The sequence below is a fragment of the Mastigoproctus giganteus genome, chromosome 14 (assembly GCF_048544385.1).
Source record: "Mastigoproctus giganteus isolate SK-2022 chromosome 14, ASM4854438v1, whole genome shotgun sequence".
NCBI classification, from domain to species: domain Eukaryota; kingdom Metazoa; phylum Arthropoda; class Arachnida; order Uropygi; family Thelyphonidae; genus Mastigoproctus; species Mastigoproctus giganteus.
In genome coordinates, this window is record NC_143588.1 from 89,383,398 (window position 1) to 89,405,854 (window position 22,457).

Below are 22,457 nucleotides of genomic sequence, written 5' to 3' on the forward strand. Positions count from 1 at the left end.
CCTACCTCACTCTAAGATTAACCTTAACCTATTTTTCAATGCTTCCTTCGATCCTCGCTGCACATTTGCCATATTTACATAAAACTTTTATCCCCCTTAAATGAACATCCTTGATGCTTTTTTTTTTTTTTTTTTTTTTTTTTATTTCAAAGGGAAGATTTATCTACTTTACATATCCTTTTTTCAAGATCAACAAATCCTAAATGTTTTTTTTATGTTGTGTGACTTTACTATAATATGAAATAGTGTGAATACTTGATCCTGGCATCTCCAGTTTGGCATAAAAGCCAACTGTACTTCCCAAGTTTACATTCAGAAATGATTCTAGCCCTCTTCCCAAAAATTCTACTTTCCACAATTCTACAGTGTACACTGTACAGTGAAATCCTTCTGGAATTTCCACTTTTAGATTTTCCCCCCCTTTTTTTCCTATATTGGTACAATTAAAACCCTGCTCCAACTTTCTGGAACTTGTTTTTTTTGAAAATGACCTCTGGATAATGTGATGCACCCATGGTGATGTTATTTTTTTGTTTCTAGCTTCAGAATTTCAGGTCTAATTCCAACTACACCTGCTGCCTTTCCATACTTGATTTTTTTTCTCATGATCTCTACCCAAATTTACCCCTTGCAATCTTTTCACTTCTTCAGTGATGTCTTCAGCTATTTTTTTTTTTTTTAACCAAATCCAAGTATTTCCTCTATACTTCTAAAATATCCTTCCCTTTTGCTGTAATTTCATTTATCAATTTTGATTACTTTAGGTATCCCTGCCAAGCTCATAAATTATTAACTAAATGCTACAATACATTCCACCTTCTATACTTGTTTTCCTTGTCAATGCCAAAATCTCCCCAAGGATTTTCTTTATACCCCATCATACTAATAATGAAGGCCAATTATGAAAAATCAGTGCTAAGAACAAAGAGCACAAGAAAAAAGGAATTTTTCAAGAAAATAATACATCAGATCGGATCAAGAAAGTCATAAAAAACCAATTGATTCTGCTAATGAACTGAACAGGTACTTTGCCTCAATCTTTACAGATGAAAGACTCCTCACAGTGAGAAGTTTGCATAACATGCCAAAGTTTCTACAATTAAAAAAATTACACTGCTGCTGTTTGAAATCTGTCACTCACTTCAATAGCATGTCACCCCCTCCACTAGGCTTCCACCAATGAATAGACAGCACTAGATATAGTCCATTCCTCCTGCAAAATAGTGACCAGTGAACTACCGATGTTGGACATTAGCATTAGCATTAGTAGAGGCATTTGATGCAAGAAAGCAAGCTTATGCAGCATCAGCCAAAAAAAAAAAAAAAAAAAACCCCACTTCCACTTCACCCCTCTGTTCGTTCCAAATACCTGTCCAGCTGAGCCTTAAACTTATTTAGGCTATCAACCTCCACCACAAGGGATGGAAATCTGTTCCACCAACCAACCACCTGCTGGCTAAAGGCAAATTTCCTCACGTCTATCCTACATCTGTCTTTCCTCAATTTGAATTTATGCCCTCTCGGGTGATTTTTCTGAGCTAGAGGAAGAATCCCATCAGCATTGAGCATGCTTAAACCATTCAAGGCTTTATACACCTCTATCAGATCACCTCGCTGGTGCCTAGTCTCCAGACGCTGTAATTTGCAAAACTTAAGCCTTTCTTCGTAAGAGCACCCCTTTGTTCCATTCACTAATCTTGTTGCCCTTCTCTGTACTCGTTCCAGCAGCTCTACATCCTTCTTGAAATGAGGCCTCCAGACCTGTATACAGTACTCTAGGTGTGGCCTGACCATTGCCTTATACAATGGAATAATCACCTCCTTATCCCTGCTGGAAAAATTTCTGTATATCATTGACAGTACTCCATGAGCTACTCTTGCAGCCTGTCTGCACTGCTCAGAGAACTTCTCAGAGAACAGAGACATGTTGATGTGACTTCAACCAGTCATCTTATTCATCCTATAGGTGTTCTACAGTGTTCAAATTGGGACTTGTTATTTGTTTTTTTTTTAGGAGCATTAGCAACTAAGGCCATATTGCTCTGGCGATATGCGGTGGTCATTCCCTGACCTTTCCGCATCCTCTGTATTTGGTGGTCACGAGCTCAAACTCCGGTCTAATCAAGAAGCGTGTGCTACGCACTGCTGCTCCTGCCCATTAAATTGGGACTCTGGGCTTTTTCCAACTCTTGTATGTTCGTGTCCCTGAACCGTTCTTGAACAGCACTATCAGTATGGCATGGGGAATTATCCTATTGAAACAATCACAGATCTATACTTAGGATCATATACCAGGAGAAATAGCTCCAAACCATAATCCCACCTATATTCTCTGTACTTCACTGTTCGCATAATGCCCTATAGAAGTTCTCCAAGCATCCTTAAACCCAGATCTGTCAACCAGATTGTAGAGGATATGGTGAGATTTACCACTCCACAGAACCAATTTATGCTGAACTATGGACCAATGTTCACTGTACGTGCAAAGATGGACACCTTGAGTGGTGCAACAAACCCCTCTCCCATGAAATCTGGGGATGTAGAGCTCTGTATGTAGTCTGTTCATACAGACCTCAATGCGTGCTGACACCTTAAACTACTGGTTGTTGTTTTGAAAGTATGTCTAAAGGGACTGAGCAAGAGGGATACCTTTCCATGTACTTTCTAAACGGAATAAGCTTCTGCAGTCTTCCGCGTGTTGCTATATGGTTGTGGCACCACTATGCTTCCGTTTCACAAAAACATCACTGAGAGAATTTTGGAGGAAATCAGTAATTGCACAAATCAAGGTCAGCAGTGTGAAATAATCAGTTCGGCTCTATGTGTCATGACAAGAATAACTAATTCAATGGACACAGCTCTTTGTGGACAAATGTTATTAGTGGAGTTCCCCAGGGTTTGATGTTGGGCCCATTGTTGTTTTCAGTATTTATCAATGATATTGATGAAAGTAGTAGTAGTAGTGGCATGTGATGCAAGAAAGCAAGTGTATGAGCTTATGCAGCATCAGCCAAAAAAAAAAATTCACACCATTCCCTCTAAATGTTTGTCCAGTTAATCCTTAAATTTATTTAACCTATCAACTTCCAGAACGACAGATGGAAGTATCTTCCAGCAATTAACCACCCGCTGGCTAAAGGCAAATTTCCGCACATCTATTCTACATCTGTCTTTCCTCAATTTGAATTTATGCCCCATTAGGTTCGTAATCTGAACAAGTGGAAGAATCCCATCAGAATTTAGCGTGTTCAATCCATTCAAGGCCTTATACACCTCAATCAGATCACCGCACAGGTGCCTAGTCTCCAGCCATTGCAATTTTCAGAATTTAAGCCTCTCTTGATAAGAGAATCCCTTCATTCCCCTCACCAATCTTGTTACCCTTCTCTATACACGCTCAAGCAAATCTATATCCTTATTAAAATGAGGCCTCCAGACCTAGTGGTTCCTTTATCTGCAAATTCTTAATACACGAATGATCACTGCTGATAACCAGATCAAGAGTATTACCCTCTCTGGTTACCTGTCGAACATGCTGCTGCAGAAAACAATCATCCAATAAATCCACAAAAGTCTTACTAGTCTGCAAGTGACCAACCCCAAGTTCCAGTCTATATCTGGGAAGAGTTAAAATCCCCCATTATAAGACATTCTGATTTACTAGCCCACTCTATTTCTCTGTACAACTGTTCATTTTACTCATTCGAGTCATTAGGCCTATAGCACACTCCTACTCTTATTTTTGCTTTTGCAGTGCTTATGTCATACCAAACTGACTCAGCAGTGCACTGTTCATCTATATCAACCACCAGATTGCACTTCTTTTGATTTTATGTTTTTCTTAATTAACAGCATAACATCTCCTCCCTTCCTATCCTGTCTATCCTTTCTGTACACATTGTACTTCCTAAATTCCAATTCTGCATTCCTAATATGTGTGTGACACCACGTCTCTGGTATTCCAACAATATCCACCTTTGATGTCTTGACCAACACTTCAAATTCATCAAATTTATTTACTACACTTCTAGCATTGGTATACATGCACCTATTCTTATTCTTAGTTACCCTAACACATCCCATATACCCACCTGTTTCTTGATGATTGCCATCAGTCCCTGAAACCCCCAGCACCCCTCGCTCCAGGCTGCTGCTTATTCTAATAAAAGTAGTGCAAGAATCATCTTCACCTCTGCCTGCAGCTATTTTTAACCGTTTAGTCTGTGAATCCCCCCCCCAAGCTAGCGGTTTTCCGACCCACCTAACACTGCCTCGATAGCATCAGCTATTATTCTTGCACCCTTTCTATTTATGTGTATCCCATCCCTGTAGAAGCAGTCTCTCCTGTTAACAAGCACAGACCACGCTGAAAAAATTTCTACTCCTTGAGCCTTGCACATTCTCTCCATGGCCGAATTGATTGACAAGGCTCTCATCATGTACTCCCTCCTATCGTGTCTGGGCAGAATTGCAGACACTTTCAAATTTAACCCTAACTCATGACTTTTTTGCAACATTGACCTGTACTTGTTAAGTAAATCTGCAGATCTCCTACTCTTAATGTCACTGGCGCCAACGTGTACAACAACATAATCTTTTGTGCCCTTAAAAGATGATATGCGCTTTACAATGTCATCAACTTTTGCCTCTGGCAGACATACCCTGGTCCTATTCCATCTATCCTTTTTACACAATATATTCCCCGTCACCCCGACAACAGAGTCACCAACAATAACTAACCCTGTGGGACCAGCACATTCAGCCTTGGAGATTGCCTCTGTGTTGCCTGATACCCAGGAGTGAGTTCTGGCATTGAGTTGGGCAGCTGAGAGCTTTACAGGCCCCTCATTAATTTCTTCGAGGGCATCTACCCCACACCTCAAGCTCTCATAGATGCCCATCAGAACGCTGAGTTGAAGCCTAATTTCTAGACACTCTCTGCACCTGTCACACTCAAAGACATCTTCCTTGGCTAGATCATGTTTTGTTCCAGAGAGTTTGGCAAACATTTCACAAGTTGCACATTTTATTAGTCTGTGACACGTTGGAGAATCGCCCCCCCCCCCAGTTCTCCTGTTCACACACTCCTGCCACTTTGTGTCCGTTGCTTTGCTGCATTAGTCTGGGGCATGATATTTTAAATTAATAAGATCAATAAATTTAATCAATTGTCAATACTACACTATCTAATAGAATCCTATATGCAGTGATGCGTATTAGGCTAATAATTTTATGTTAGAGCTACCTAGTTATCACAATTAAAAACTTGAATTCTCTACCACTCCATTGTTTATGATAGAGTGGTTGAATTCTCTACCACTCTATACAAAAACAATGGCTGCAAGATTCGAACAAAACAACAGTTTTACGTATATTAAGTAGTAATCTACAAAAACTTATCTAAATTAAAAATAAAAATAACCAGCATAACTAGAACTATAAGACTACGTATGAAGTACAATATAAAATAACATTTAGGTAAATAAAATGGCAACACATCACTTTTTTGGAGGCTGTAATTATTCACAGCTGTAATTTTTAAAGAGAGTCAGCACCCTCTGTATATCAGGTTTAATGTCCAAGTTTGCAGATGATACAAAGGTTGGCAGGGTTGTTAATGACAGTCAAGACAGTATGCTACTCCAACTGGATCTAGATAAGTTGGGAAAATAGGCTGAGAAGTGGCAACTGAAGTTGAACATTCACAAATGCAAAGTACATAAGGGTAGCAATAACCGAAAAGAAACATACCAACTGTGTGGTACTACACTCAGGGAAGTGGAAAGTGAAAAAGACCTGGCGGGTAATTGTGCAGTCAAATATGAAGTTCGCTGAGCAGTGCAGAAGGGTTGCCAGGGCAAGTCAATGGAATCTTGTCAATGATATATAGGAATTTTGCTAGCAGGGACAGGGAGGTGATTATCCCGTTATACAAGGCAATGGTCAGGCCACACTTAGGGTACTGTGTACAGGTCCTGAAGCCTCATTTTAGGAAGGATGTAGAGTTGCTAGAACGAGTACAAACAAGTGCACCAAGACTGGTGAGGGGAATAAAGGGGTGCTCTTACCAAGAGAGGCTTAAGTTCTGCAAATTGCAGTGCCTGGAGAGTAGGCACCTGCGAGGTGATCTGATTGAGGCGTATAAGGCCTTCAATGGGTTGAGCAAGCTGAATGCTGATGGGATTCTTCCTCTTGCTGAGACTAAAAACCTGAGGGGGCACAGTTTCAAATTGAGGAAAGATAGTTGTAGAATAGATGTGCGGAAATTTGCCTTTAGCCAGCAGGTAGTTGATTGGTGGAACAGGCTTCCATCTTTTGTTGTGGAAGCTAATAGCCTAAATAAATTTAAGGCTGAGCTGGACAGGCTTTGTTTGTTTGTTATTTGGTTTTTAGCAGCATTAGCAACTAAGGCCATATTGCTCCGGGGATATGCGGTTGTCATTCCCTGACCTTTCTGCATCCTCCGTATTTGGTGGTCACGGGCTCGAACCCCCGTCTAATCAAGAAGCGTGTGCTACGCACTGCTGCTCCTGCCCACCTGGCTATGGAGGTGCGCTGGACAGGCATTTGGAACAAATGGAGGGGTGAAATGGGAGGGTTTTTTTTTTTTTTTTTTTGGGCTGATGCTGCATAAGCTTGCTTTCTTGCATCGTATACCTCTACTAATGCTAATGCTAATTTGTGTGACTCACGTGCCTTCCTCATGTACCAGTCTGAGTTGCTTCTTTATCCAATAAAGTCCAATGGATTATGAAAATAAGGATGTCTGGATACTTTTTGGAGGGTAATATAGCTTCAACTATTTATTTAAGATCATGTTCAACCAATGATACGGTCAATTATGCTTTTATTATTTCTATTATGAACCACCCACATAAACTTTTGACTATCATTATATTGAAATACTATTGAGAGGAATGCATGACTTACACAAAATTCTAGTAGCCTTTTATCATTACTGTTACGGTTAGCTTTCAAATGTGAAGTGCAGTATCTGGGTTCAGTTTACAGGCTTGAACCACAGTAAACTGAAACATGTTTCAGTTGACTGTGGTTCAAGCCTTTGTACTACTAAATATGTTAATGATTATACCCTTCCAAGAGTAGCCTCTGTAGTATCCATTAGGGTATTTTTGTTAAAATGATTACTAGCAAACTTCTCGATTTATGTGGATCATGATGGAATATGAACAGAGCTTTTTTTTTGTTTTTTAAATTTTTCTAACATATCTCTTTAAATGTAATTTCCATTCCTTCCCTGCTGGTTAAATCTCAAATCAATACTGTTCTTTTTTTTTGCCATTGGTCTCTAAATAAATATGATAACACAGGGAATCTCCCAATATCAGAATCAAAAATAAGACAACAGCATCCCACTGTCATTACAAGTGAACATACCTGAACCTGAATCTGCACAGAATCCTTTGTTTTTGCTATTACTTTTATGTTCTTTTTTAGCAGCTAAACCTTGGAGGAAACCATTTTAGGAAACCACCACACTACCACTCAACACATATTTTAGAGATGAGTCTTGAATTATAGGCTTGACGTAGCCGAGTGGTCAGGAGCATGAGTGTAGTAGCACACGCTCTTTGAGTGGACCAGGGTTCAAGCCCATGACTGCTAAATATGATTAAAATTTGTACTGATTGATTTATTGTAAACTCCACTGACCTGATGGTCATGCCAGAGTATAAACAAGAAATATTCTGTTATTGTGCATAGTTAATTCTTCAAGTCTTATAAGGAATAATTAACTATTCACAATAACAAAATACTTCTAAAATTCAAGACTCAACTCTAAAATCTGTGTAGTTTAACCTTTTCAGGAGTGAGTTCCTAAATATGTGTAACTTTCTGATTGCTCTGAGCCTTTGCAGAGTGATTTCTTTAATAGAAGTTCAAAGTTTTTCAAAAATAAACTTTGTACATAAATGTTTGTAACTACTAATATGTTCTTAATTTGACTTCCCTGCACAACATTAGCATGAAATTACTATCAAAAATCAAATTAGAATTCAAAAATTAATAATAAAAAAAATTCCAAAAAAAAAATGCCAAAAATACAGTCATCCCTCAATTTCCATGGTTTTTTTATTGCGCTGTTTCGCTATTGCACGGTCAGGTATTTACTACCAAAATTTTAGATTGCGTGGCGAGTTTCGCTACCTGCGCGATTTTTGTTTACAAAGCTTTAAAAATAAGAATGAAGAGCAAATTTTGAAAATTTATTTATGTTTTTTACATGATTGAAGATTTCATTAAAGTAGAAACACATTTCACCATAATAACGTAAAATCCCACATAATTCCAGCTATCAATATTATTGCAAATGCAATAAGATAGAGTTTACTACCCGTTTATAATAAGATTACACTAACAGAAAAGCCCAATAAACCGGAAAGCGTAAATTGTTTTTATTGTTTTATGGTTGTGACCTCCAGAAATGTGCTTTAGCAAAATATCACAAAGGCATTCAAAACTGATTCTTATAACCAAACATAGCAATAAACGGTGGTGTGTTTGTTTGGTTATTTTTGAAACAACTTCCTCATTCGGGAACCCCCTTCATCAGTTATCCTATGTTAACTTCATTAAAAGATTCAGACAGAATCTTTTTCTGTTTCGCACAACGTAAAGTGTTTTAACCAGTAAGCATTGCTTTTGCTGATTTAATTTTCTTGTCTATATAAAGTGTGTTTAATTAGTGCCTAAAATGAAGAAAGCTACAACAACAAAAAATTTTTAATTTAGAGATAAAATAAAAAAGCATTAAGGAGTCAGAAAATGGTGAAATGGTTGTGACGGTGGCCAAGAAATACAGCATAAATGAGTCTAGCATTCGATGAATTAGGGAAAATGCTGAGAAAATCAAAAGTTCAGTTATCTGTTTCACATCATTGGCTGCAAAAAGCACTACAAAAGTGAGAAATCCGTTAATAGAGAAAACTGAAAAATTAAAAATTACTTTCTTTCTGGATAGAAGATCTTAATCAATAAAGAATGCCTCTTAGTTCAGATATTATTCGCACCAAAGCTCTGCAAATTTTTAATCGCTTATAAGAAGTTCATCCAATGCAGACGTCTTTCAGGCCAGTCTTCACAATCTAAAATTAATGGGTGAAGCAGCCAGTGCAGATACAGAAGCTGCTTCCTTGTACCTGAAAACTTTAAAGGATGTTATTGCGACTGAGGGCTATCTAGCAAGTCAAGTTTTTAATGCTGATAAGACCGGCTTATTTTGGAAGTGTATGCCAAGCCGAACATTCATTTCAAAAGATAAAACTGAATCAGGATTCAAAGCTGCAAAAGATAGGTTAACACTTTTGTTATGTGGCAATACAGAGGGTGACTAAGTGTAAACCGCTTCTAATTTTATGTCAGAAAATCCTTGTGCTTTTAAAGGAATATCAAAAAGCTCCTTACCAGTTCATTGAAAATCGAGCAAAAAAACCTGGATGACAGCTAAAATCTTCGAGGGTTGGTTTTTAAATTGCTTTTGCGTCAAAACAAAAAGATATTGCCTGAAGAAGAACATAGCATTCAAAATCTTGCTTGTTAGTTTGTTATTTGGTTTTTAGGAGCATTAGCAACTAAGGCCATATTGCTCCGGGATATGCGGTGGTCATTCCCTTGACCTTTCCGCATCCTCCGTATTTGGTGGTGACGGGCTCGAACCCCAGTCTAATCAAGAAGCGTGTGCTACGCACTGCTGCTCCTTCCCACCTGGCTACGGAGGCGCCTCAAAATCTTGCTCATTCTTGATAATGAGCAAGATGATGAGTGGGCACATTATCAAGAATGAGCAAGATTTTGAATGCTATGTTCTTCTTCAGGCACAATCTTTTTTGTCTGAACTGCTTCCAAATGTGAAAGTTACCTTTCTTCCAGTATAGTTTTAATTTGTTCTTCACCATTTGCAAACAGAATGGAATTTGCTTTCAATTGTTATCTGACTGTTATTATTAATATAATGTGCCCCGGATACTAAAAAGAAAAAAAGTCATATATCTGTTTTTTTCTTTTTTCTGGTTTCATACACAATATATATTCTGGACAATCTGAGTTAGTTTCAGGTCATGGTTGTGCAACTTCATCCACAATTACAGTAGTTTATTTCACCTAGCGCCTGCGTAGCCAAGTGGGAAAGAGCAGCTGTGCGTAGCACACGCTTCTTGATTAGACAGGGGTTCAAGCCCATCACCACCAAATACGCAGGATGCGGAAAGGTCAGGGAGTGACCACCGCATATTCCTGGAGCAATATGGCCTTAGTACTAATGCTCCTAAAAACCAAATAACAACATAACAAACATTATTTCACCCCCACACCAGAACTAACCATTGTACATATGCATTATTCAGACAGTTATACAGTATGTTAGGGGAGCCCCTCTCAATGCCAATACTGGGCACTAAAACAGAAAATACATCTAAGTATTGAGTAACTAAGATCATGCAATAGTAGTAGGTATTTTCCGTAAGCTGCACATATTCGAAGTTGGTGTCAAAAAATGAATAGGAACCTTTTAGGCTGTTGTAGTCTAAGAGAGTGGCCCAAAATATGGCTTGTGGGTTTGGATCAACCTGGAAGCAGTTTCTGTGCAGTCATGGAACATCCCAAGAAATAGCTAAACATTTCACCTTTATCTAGGCCACTTTTCTACCCACAATGCAGCAATAAGTGAGCCAGGCTTAGTTCATTAACATGAACTGGATGCATAACACAGCTGTTTGTTCTGAAAACATCATGATTATGCCTGCTTGTGTCCTGACTCACAAACAAGTTGAATGCCACAGCTCCAAGGCATTACATATGAGAGTTTACTACAAAAAGATACCATAAACAAAAAAGCACCAATAATACTTCCCATCAATCTTCACAAGAAATGAATCACTCCAAATGTCTGCACAAGTGATGAAAAATATGGCCCATCAAACTGATGATGAGCCTACAAAGTATCATAGTACCACATGTTACAGAGTCCCAGATACGAATCAATGTATCCTTGGTCTTTGTCATATAATTATGAGAGATGCTGCGTGATAGCTAGGAATTACATTATGCAACATATGCAAATATTCATTATAATTAAATAAACAATTAACTAATGCCATTACACAAATATAACTCATATAGTAATTTCTTATAAAGTATTCTGCTAAACTGACAATTAGAAATGAAAGTAGTAAGTATACCGATCAGACTGTTCCTCTCAGTGGGTTCTATATTTATGTAACAATATGTGCTATGTGAAGAAACCTAGGTTTATCTGAATGCAAGTTGAATGCATTTGAGATCATATATGTTCCATTTATACTTGTGGTAAGACTCAGGTTTCTGTCAACAAAACTGAATTGGAATAGTTAAAAAATCTTAAAAACCTTAAATATAATCAAACAACTGAAATATTAAATAACCTTTGATCAGAAGGAGCTGTAACGACTTGAGGGGCAGCTGGTGGTGGAGGTTCAAATACTGATGGTGCACCTTCTCTCATATTTAAGGTATCTTGCACTGCTACCTAAAACATTTTAAATACTAATTTAAACCAAAAATTCTGTAGTAGAAAGCTGTTGTCATATATTATTTCTTTTCAATTAAATTGATTAAACATCACTTCACAATAATATTAATATCATTGATGACATTTTTTGATCAGTAATTTTATTATTATTTTTTTAATTTTGTAAATAAGTAAATGATTCAAGATGTGGAAGGGGACCAACCAAACTATCTCATTATGACTTGTGTACACTGAATAAATGGTTATGTTTCCATAAAACCCAATTCTAAGAAATGTTAGAAGTATATAAACAGTACTCATACCTGCCAATTTCATTTCAAGAACTTTTTAATATACTGAATCCATCTCTCTGCTAAGTATGCACTGTAGCATTTCTTCCAAATTAATAACAGTATTGGCAAAATGTCACAAGGAACCAAGCTTATACAGCATTAAAAAAAAACCTTGCACAATTATTTGCCCATCCTTCATAATAATGACACCAATCTTTTAATTTTATAAAGAATGAAAGAAATAATTATGACAACATAAACTGGAACAATATGGGTTACTTGTATGGATTGTAAGTATATAAGAAATACAGAAAGGATTGCTACTCTTTGAGAAGTACATGTATATATTTATGTTTTCAAAGTCGTTAAAAAAAATCATTATGTCTGTTACATACATATTATCACAAAATCTTCCAGAAGGCAATGCCATCTCTTATATGTTTCCAATTAATTGTGGACAGTTTATAACAGATGGCAGCACTAAAAGAGCTTTGAAAAAATCAGAATGCACCCATCAGTCTTAATTCAATTTAATGAAAATCAATCAACGTACATAAGTAGATGTAGGAGAGGCTTTACTGCATCAAAAAAAGTAATAACAAGTTTATTTACTGTTTTTTTTTTATTCTAATTTTATTTTTGATAATAATTTCACTATAACGTTGCACAATTAAGTCAGAATAAAAACAAAGTAATATTTAAAAGCATTATGCACAAAGTTTTCATTTATACAAATTTTTTAAAATTTCACAAAGAATCTCACTCACTCCATAGAGCCTTCACAGACAAACATTATGAGCGAAGTCCCAGCATTTGGTGCTAGGCCTCTTGTTTCTAATATTTATTACTAATATCAATGTATGTATGTATGTATCAAAGTTTAATGTCTAAGTTTGCTGATGATACAAAGGGAAGCAGTGTGTGACTTTGACAAGATCTAGAACAAGTACAGCCCTCAGATATTTGTTGTGAGCCCCAACTGTTGTCAGCTTTCACATGTTAACAGGTCAAACCTATATTAAAATAGTGGTAATACTTAAAGGAGATAAACTAATAGAAGAACTAAATAAAACATAACTTATACTAACCTTCATAAGTGTCAATGGTCACAAGATCACATATTTTTTAATGTATTTCTCTCACTAAAGCCACTGATGTCTGTGTGCACACCAGTGCAGCCTACAAGCTTCAAAATAATTGTTTATGCAGCTTGATAGCCAAGAACTGTTTGTTTGACCACAGGCAATTCTAAGTTTGATATCCCCAATCTAGATAAACTGATAAGATGTGAATGAAAATAGGAAATTGAGATTATAACACTGGTACATACGAGGATAAATAAATTTGGGTAACAGTAATCTCACAATAACATTCCATTTGGGTAGCACCAAACTCAAGGTAATCAAATAATGGAAAGTGCTCAAGGTAATACAAAGTTCTCTGAGCAGTGCAGAGGATAGCTCACAGGGATTCTGTCAATGATATACAATAATCATGCCAGCAGGGATAAAGAGGTGATTATTCCATTGCAAGAACCATAGGTTCCCTGGGTGAGGGTGCTTGGTTTTTTTGGGGATGCATGCTATTTTATTTCAATCTTTGAGATTGAATGATGTATTGATGTATATATTAATATATAATTTATATGTACAGGAGGCCCTCGTTTTGCGGTGGTCTGATTTGTGCTGATTCGCAATAGCGCTGATCATTAACCACAATATAACCATTTATCACAACCCTCTGCCTCCTGCCCTGAAGCCATCCAACTAAGGATTATCCCTGTGATTCCAACCTGTTCTAGCTTATAAAGTAACCACTAATAAAGATAGGTGGTCCAGAAGAACAAAAGTATGTTTGCCAGGGAAAACAATTGGTGATGTTACCAACAGATTGTCAGATTTTAAGGGAGGTAAAGAGAGATTATTATTCATGTGGGGACTATCAATATTAAACATAATGCGATCTAACCATTTGTTAGATAAATACAGGGTGATTCACTACCAGTGTGACAAACTTGCAGGAGGTGTAGGGGGCACAAAGACGAATCGGAATCACATAGCATTGCAGGGTCCGAAATGCCTTCGTCATGCGGTAGAGGACGCTGAACGGGAGGTCGTGTGAAAAACTACAAAAGCCATGAACGCACAGATGGTGTTGGCTGCTCCCTGGTGGCGAAGTGGCCTAGAGTTTCTATGTCATCACAGAGAACAAAGGTAGAGATGGGCTATTGCCTTGGAGCCACCATGATACACGTACACAAACACACATGCCTTGGATGATGTGAATGGAAATGTATATATAATCGTATATAAATCTATGTAAGTTTTGTATATATATGAATGTATGTAAACTGTGTGTATTAATAAATGGAAAAAAAAAAAATAAAGTAATAGTACAACAAATAAGGTCAAGGAGGCCAAGGCTGCTCATGAGAAAGCATTGGCTAAGAGAGCAAAGAATGGGAACAAGGAATTTTTGGTGTATGTGAATACAATGAAGAAGAATGCTAACCAGATCGGACCCTCGTGCACTGGGTGTGAGAAAGTCTTAGATAACCCAGCTGATGTTGTGGATGAATCGAATAGTTACTTTGCATCTGTCTTTACTGATTAAAGACCCTTTATGCTGAGAAGAGGCTGTGCAAGTGAGGCTGAGCCATATGAAATCAGTGATGTTGTAATTACAGTTGATTGTTTATTAGAAAAAGTTTTGAGTATAATGGCAAGTAAGGCTCCCAGAGTTGATGGCATATGCCCTGTAGTTTTGAGGGAGAGCACGAGGGAGTGTATTAAACCAATGAGGTTAATTATGAACCATCACTGAACTTGAGAGATTCCTATGGATTGGTTATCCTGTATAAGGCAACTGTAGACCATATTCGGAATACTGTGTTCAAGTATGGAGACCTCATCTGAAAAAAGACATCAAGCTTCTTGAAAGGGTCCAAAGATGGGCAGTCCAAACAATGAGATTGGCAGAAGGATGACTGCATGAGGAAAGACTCTGATTATGTAGGCCACAGAGCTTGGCAACCAGGCACCTCAGAGGTGACCTGATTGAGGTTTATAAGGCTCTGATAGGGATTAGTAAAATGAATGAAGGTGGAATTCTCACTGTTATTAAGAATTCTAGAACTAGGGGCCATTATATTAGATTGTAGGAAGTTTTCTTTTAGCCAGAGAGTCTTCAAAGATCAATTGGGTAGTTACCTGCGTGAGGAGGGAAGCATATAATTTGCATTTTCTAATCTACTTCAGGGTTTTTTTTTTATTTTTTTTTTTGCTAGTGCAGCAAAAGCTGTGGCTTCCTTGCATTACATGGCAAATATTATTACTATCACCTCTGGAGGGGAACACAGCTATTGTTCGTCAAATGAAGTGCATTAGTTACTGAGTAAATTTTTCTCAACAACAGCACAGGATATCCTTTGTCAACTATAAGTTACACTTAGGATAGCATAAACTGCTAAGGGCTAATCTAGAAAAAATTAAAATGAAGTAACAAGTGATTTATAGAAAAAACGTGTGACATCACTTCGGCTCTATGATAGGCCAGACAGTCTGATTTTGATTTAGTTTTCTCAAAACATGATAAATTCTAGGGCATCAGAAATAAACACATGGTAAAATCAGTATCACAATTAGCTGATATTTTACAAAAAACTAAGCACACGAAAATCCGCCATACTGAATGTAATGCCTGAGGTACCATCAGTTCAGAACCACAGACTTGTGTGATATGTATGAAAAAAATTAAATAAATAAAATAATAATAACTGCCAGATTTAGAAGTGCCAAATACAAAATTTCATGAAAATCCATTTACTGGGAGTCGGGTTATTCATCAGGATGGGGGGAAAAAACGTAATAATAAATAAAAAAAAATTAAATAAAAATACTGACTGTTGGATTTCTATTGGTCAAATTTTAATAATGAAATTTGGAATGACTCAACAAAACCTTTTAAAGAGCCAAATATCATGAAATTCCATCCACTGGGAACTGAGCAGATGGACAGACAGATGTCAAAGTCAATGGGTACATTATATACAGGGTCATTATAAAGTCCTTGTGCAGTTTTAAATTTCCATAACTTCCTTCTATACATGATAAAATCAATCTGTAAAAAATGTTAGAAATGCAATTTAGTGAAGTTTAGTATGTACTAAGAATGATTCATTTATTTTATTGTAGTTTAGAAACAATTTTATTATTTTTTTGCAGAATTAGGTTTGATCAGATGGCTTCAATAGAAGAGAAAAGGAAACTGTGTGCTGTGGTTGGCCAAGTTAAAGTCTGTAATCGCAGTACAAAAAAGATTTAGAACCCATTACAACAAAGATGCACATGTAGGAATTCCATAACTAACTGGATGAAAAAGTTTAAAGAAATAAGTTCGGTCAATGATAAACCACGATCTGGAAGGCCAAGGATGGGTTGTTAATATTGAGAGTTTTTGGAAATGCTGTAGAATTAGTTTATCCTTGAACTAACACGTTTCAGGACTTATAGGTGATACAGTGTTTCAGCAAGATGGTACATCTTGTCACTTTGCTTTCGGTGTTAGGCAGTTTCTGAATGAAATTTTTTCTAACAGATGGATTGGAAGAGGTGGACCAATCTCTTGGCCACCACAGTCATCAGATCTGAGCCCATTGAATTTTTTTCTATGGGGACATGTTAAGACTATTATTTATTCAACAAACCTCGCTCTTCAGACGATCTTCGGAGTAGGACAACTAATGTGATTCAGGGTATTACTGAAAAATGTATTTGAAGAACTTCAGACTCGTACCTCAGTTTGTATACATAATGATGGTGGACGTGTTGAGAATTAACAATCCTAAAAATAAATGTATATAGAACTGTAATAAATTCTTTCCCTTACCCTTTTTAGAGATTGATTTTATCATGCACAGAATGGAAGTTATAAAAATTTAAAACTACACAAGAACTTTATAGTGACCCTGTATTAATGCATACCTCCGTAGCTGAGTGGTCAGGAGCGGGAGTGCAGTAGTACATGCTCTTTGAGTATACCGGGGTTCAAGCCCCTGACTGCTAAATACGGTTGATCTGCCAATCCTCACTGGACCAGCGTGGCAGAAAATGGTCCATTTCCCTCAGCATGAATTGTTGAGGAGGCTTCCATCATGCAGTGGATTGATAATGGCTGCAGGTTTTTTTTTGAAAATTCAAATAGAATATTTTTTTAACTAATGCCTTTCCTTAAACCTCAGCCAATAATGACTGAAAAAAATTAGAATTGTAAAAAACACAGTAATGAAAATATCCAGGTGATCTAATTTCCAAAATTAAAAAAAAAAAAATGTAAAATGCAAATTAAATTCAGTAGAAATAATTTATCTTATCCTAATAAAAACAAAAAACATTAGCTTTCACATACATTACCCTTCCACAGCAACAAAAGATTGGAAATTTTTTCAGGGATGCAGCTTCATAAAGTGGTTTCTTGTTAAAATCAGTAATCAGCAAACACTCTCTCTCTCTCTCTCTCTCTCTCTCTCTCTCTCTCATAACAGAAAATGAAATTAGTTTGTTTTTTTACTTAATGTCTAAAATCATTAGTTAAAGCCAGCATCTAAACTGATGACCAATGATTTGGAGGCCCATGATTTAGAGGTGTAAGAGCCTGGGATACCTCAGTGCTCAGGGCCCCTGGCTGGTCGTGGTTCTGTTCCAATTACTGTGCAAGTTTGCATATCAGACGAAAGAGGTGCCACAATATGGATAGTACTTGCATTTGCCTTGTATAGTAGCTTAAGATTCCATATTAAAGTACAATAATTATGAAGAGTGGTCCAACAGAATAGACACATTCCATATTCACAAACCAAACATTATGTTGATTATGTATTAGTATAATGAATCACAGGGATAATAACATATATTTTTATTCCTATAAGATGTAACAGCATGTCCAGTGAACATGCATGCACACACACACACTTATCATAACTAACCCTTCAAGGAGGTTTTCTGATTTGTAAATACACTGATGTTTTTACAGTAAAGGAACAAAAGGAACAACCTTTTCATTGACAAAGAAAGCAGACAGTTAGGCAAAATTTAAAGACAGAAATCGTACAATTGTACATAGTAATAAAGAACAGGTTTTTATTTGAAATAATTTAATTAAAGCTACCAATACATTATAATTCTGTTTTGCTGTCTAGAGGATGCTTTGTTCACCACAGAGAGTAACAGCCTTGGACTCGTACTTGTTTTTAGAAAAGACATCATTATCCACAAGTCGACCTAAAATTACTAATTAAATTTTGTTTTTAATCACATAACATCACCAAAAGAGGTAAATCTAGTATTTATTCATTAAAAATTCTAAGACATCATTAAGACAATGTTTTGATTCTTAGTGGAATTTCATCAGTTAGTGAGTGATCTCAATAAGCAATATTATGTCAAACAGTAAATCAATAAATCTAAGTGAGCAGCCAAACAATGTGTGGAAGAAAAAACTTAAAACAATTTTTTTATGAAAACCCCAACACGAGTGGTATTAGAACCTATAGTACTTAGTACCATGCACAGGCTGGAGGTTGAGAAGACGAAAGAAGACTGTAATTTTCAGGAAATACGTAGACTGTAATTTTCAGGAAATACGTATGATGGAAAGTTGTTCCAGAAAACAGCAGTTGAATGAATAAACGAGGAAGATGAAATGTTGGTTCTGTGAGTTTGAAGTTGGACAGTAAATGGATGTTGGTTGGTGGTGGCAAGTGTTCGGACTGTTTTGAAAGAGAGAGAGTGGGAATTATAGATGCCAATTCAGAAAAACAGTGCCCATGAAAGAAAATGCATGCAGCAGAAACAGTACATCTATGAGACAGAGAGTGGAGACTCTGTTAGAGATGAGTCATTAATTAACCTAACTGCCCTCTAAATGGAATCTAGATGTCTGAGAGAGGTTTTGGGGGTGCTGCCCCAGATGTGGGAACAATATTCCATGGTAGGGAAGATTTGCGATTTGTACAGAGTGAACAGCTGTTCGGAAGAAAAGTAATGCTGAGAGTGAACGAGAAAACCAAGTTTTTTAAATGCAGAGGAAGCAACATAATGAAAGTTACAAGCAAGTATAAACCTGATATTTGGCTGCAGTGGCCCAAACCAACAAATTAGTAAAGAAGCATTTTTTTTTATGCAGGAGTTGAGATAATTCAATAATTAATGCTGCCAAATAATGTATTTGCCTCTTTTGGTAACATTATTTGATTAAAAATAAAATTAGAAATTCTAGGTGTTAATCCACAGATAGCAATGTCACTTCTAAAAGTGAGTGTAAGCACAAGCTTGTCACCATCTCAGGATAGAGCAAACTTTTCACATTATTCTTGCACATAACTTTTTCTATGTGTTTAATCAGAAGATTTTTCTCCATACACCTTGGCTACTCTTACTTAGACTAACTTATTATTTACTGTTCAGCAAGAAGTTGCCAAGTGAAGCCACTCCCTTACCCAAATGAGATTCTAGTCAGAACCAAAACAGTTTAGTGATGCCTTAGAATTTTTAAAGAACATCTTAACATTTTAAAGAAAATTTCCACATCGCGTAATATAGTTAAGCTTGCCTTAAGATCTTGGTATTCTAATAAACAAAAATACCTTTCCCAAGTTAGGAAACTTTGCAACAAATTAAAAAACTATCTGGATCCTAACGATTGGTCTGTACTGAAGACCTCCATAGATTTGCAATGTGAAGCACACATTGCAAAAAAAACGACTACATTATGATGGCTCAGTTAAAGGAATTGAAAGCCAGAACATAAAATATTCCTGCACTTTTCGGTCAGGTAAAATAATGGATTTGCCTCTCTTGGTATTTCCTATTTGGCCTATTGTTTCCTACAGAAACTCAGCATTTTCATCATTGGCCACACATGTAGAGAGCATTATAAAACCCTTTAGACAGGCGATACAATTTGGGATTAAGAACAACAATATACACTATTTAATAACCTTAAGGACTATAGACTTGGCAGTAATGATTTATTCTCACTAGTAGTAGGTGGTATTTAGAACATCATCTAAATACCACCCATAGTATGTGATACGGGGTAGAAAAGGCGTCAAATTTATACGTTCAATCGTTGAGAGATAAATCTCCGATATCAGGCAGCTCAGGCTTAATCCCATTGGCAAATCAAAAATTTGTTTGTATACTTTGTCTCAAAAGATGATATAGTTGGCTTCAACTAAGAGTTTAAGTGAAAAATTTCCTTAATAGGAAGCTTCATATAATTAAATTGGTATCGAGTTATTATTTAACATATCACAAAGAATATCTAATGTGTATTCAACATTTGCATTCTGATATAACGAGGCAACATCTAGTGAGAATAAATCATTACTGCCAAGTCTACATCCTTAAGGTTATTAAATAGTGTATGTTGTTGTTCTTAATCCCAAATTGTATCGCCTGTCTAAAGGGTTTTATAATGCTCTATACATGTGTGGCCAATGATGAAAATGCTGAGTTTCTGTAGAAAACAATAGGCTAAATAGGAAATATGAAAACAATAGGTCCGAATAGGAAATACCAAAAGAGGCAAATCCATTATTTTACCTGACAGAAAAGTGCAGGAATATTTTATGTTCTGGCTTTCAATTCCTTTAACTGGGCCATCATAATGTAGTCGTTTTTTTTATTAACATTATGCGGTTAACATTTTATTGTATTGATTGACGAAATTGGTAAATAGTGCTGGGTCTACTTCAAGATAAATGGAGGTATCTGATACAACTGACTCTAACTTATTAATATAATCAGGACTATTGAGTATTACCACTGTATCTCCTTTGTCAGCTGTCTGAATAATAATGTCTTTATTTTTCCGAAGTTCACGTAAAGCTGAACTGTCATGTGTATTCAGTTCAGGAAGTTGCGATTCTTTTATATTATTCACCACCTGGTTAACTTGTTGAATAAATAAATCTTTTTGTGGAACATTACAAAGTCCAAATTCAATATCAATTACGCACTGTTTTTTTAGGTAGTTTTCGAGGTGGTAAATTATAATTTAATCCTTTGGATAAAAGTGAAATCTGGTCCTGCGATAGCATATAAGGAGAAAGATTTGTAAAATGTTGATATGTCGGTTCGTTGAATGTTGGGCGAGGGGGTGTTTGCGAACTAGCTGAAGTATTCTGTGGTAGACTGTTGTGCATATGTGGTGGGGGGTCATCACACAACTCATATGCATTTGGTCGCAAGCTCGAAACAATGTGTTAGAACTCGTATGAATGTGTCTTGACCCTCCCGATAATGTATTCAATTTGTTAATGTGTCTGGTTTTTTTATTTCTTAGGGCTGTGCTTCACATTGCAAATCTATGGAGGTCTTCAGTACAGACCAATCGTTAGGATCCAGATAGTTTTTTTAATTTTTCGCAAAGTTTCCTAACTTGGAAAAGGTATTTTTGTTTATTAGAATACCAAGATCTTAAGGGAAGCTTAACTATATTATGCGATGTGGAAATTAAACTAATGTAAAATGTCTATCCAAGACATTTTACATTAGTTTAATAATATTCGTTCCAGACTCAAATTTACATTGGAGAGGGAGAATACGGATACCAAGTTTTTAAATTTTCTAAATTTCACGCTTACTTGGGACGAAAATAAAATCCAATTTAACATCTATTGTAAACCTACAAACACTGGTATGCTTCTGCATTATAACAGTTCACCTACAAAAGATCGATTATCTTTAATCAATTTCTCAATGTTTATAAATATTCAACAACAGAATCTGCTTTGGGCTCAGAAATACAAATATTAACCAGCAGATTCTTAAACAAGGATTTCCCGCTTGCTACTATAGACAAATTTAGGGTACAAGCTAAGGATAGAATACAAAAAAATACACCAACCAACCAACAATAGTAATATCAAAAAATACTTTATTTCTGTCCCATACGTTGAACAGTGGCACAAACAACTTAACAGAGTCTTTAAAGATACCGAATTTATAATTGTAGCTAGGCCAATACAGAAATTACACACTATACTGAACAATCGCTCCGTCCTTTCCTCGTTCGCAACACAAATAAATGACCTAGTATACATTTCTTTCGGTGATTGACTCATCTTATCAGGGTTCTACACAGTTTCCTCTGAATTTTCGTGTTAATCAACACGTGGCCTCAGTTCGTACTTCTCGTTCAGCAGCATCAGAATTAGCCTTTCATGCCATTAATGAAAAACATACTTTTTTATTTAATGAGGCCAAAATACTTAAGTGTCCAACGTAATTATACAAGACTATTAATTGCAGAAATCATCGAAATTAAATCACATGAGAATTCTGTTAATGTTCGCCAGCCATATCTAATCTGATTCGTGGCATGCACATGCGCAAAGACAAATAATCCCTATTTAAGTTCCATGCTCACCCCTATTCAGTAATTTTCATTCCTGTAATCACGACATATGGTCGAAAAGCATTGTCAGCTTCAGGAAGGAAAAAATTGTTTTGAAATTTTTTTGTTAAATTAATTTACTTAATTTTTAATTGCATTAAATTGATTTTTAATTGTGTTCATTTGATTTTCAATTATTTCTTACTGTAAGATTTTCGATTTTTTAATTGTTTCCGCTTTAATTTCTGGAGAGTATCATA

At 36.3% G+C, this 22,457-nt stretch overlaps 1 protein-coding gene across 1 annotated transcript in view; it reads right to left on the bottom strand.

Annotated features, from left to right (window-relative positions):
• Faf2 (Fas-associated factor 2) overlaps window positions 1-22,457 on the bottom strand; it is a 135,843-nt gene that overhangs the window by 93,892 nt on the left and 19,494 nt on the right. Inside the window, exon 3 of the mRNA XM_090389313.1 lies at window positions 11,421-11,524. Coding sequence (XP_090245439.1) covers window positions 11,421-11,524 — 104 coding nt within the window. The remainder of the gene's footprint in view (window positions 1-11,420; window positions 11,525-22,457) is intronic.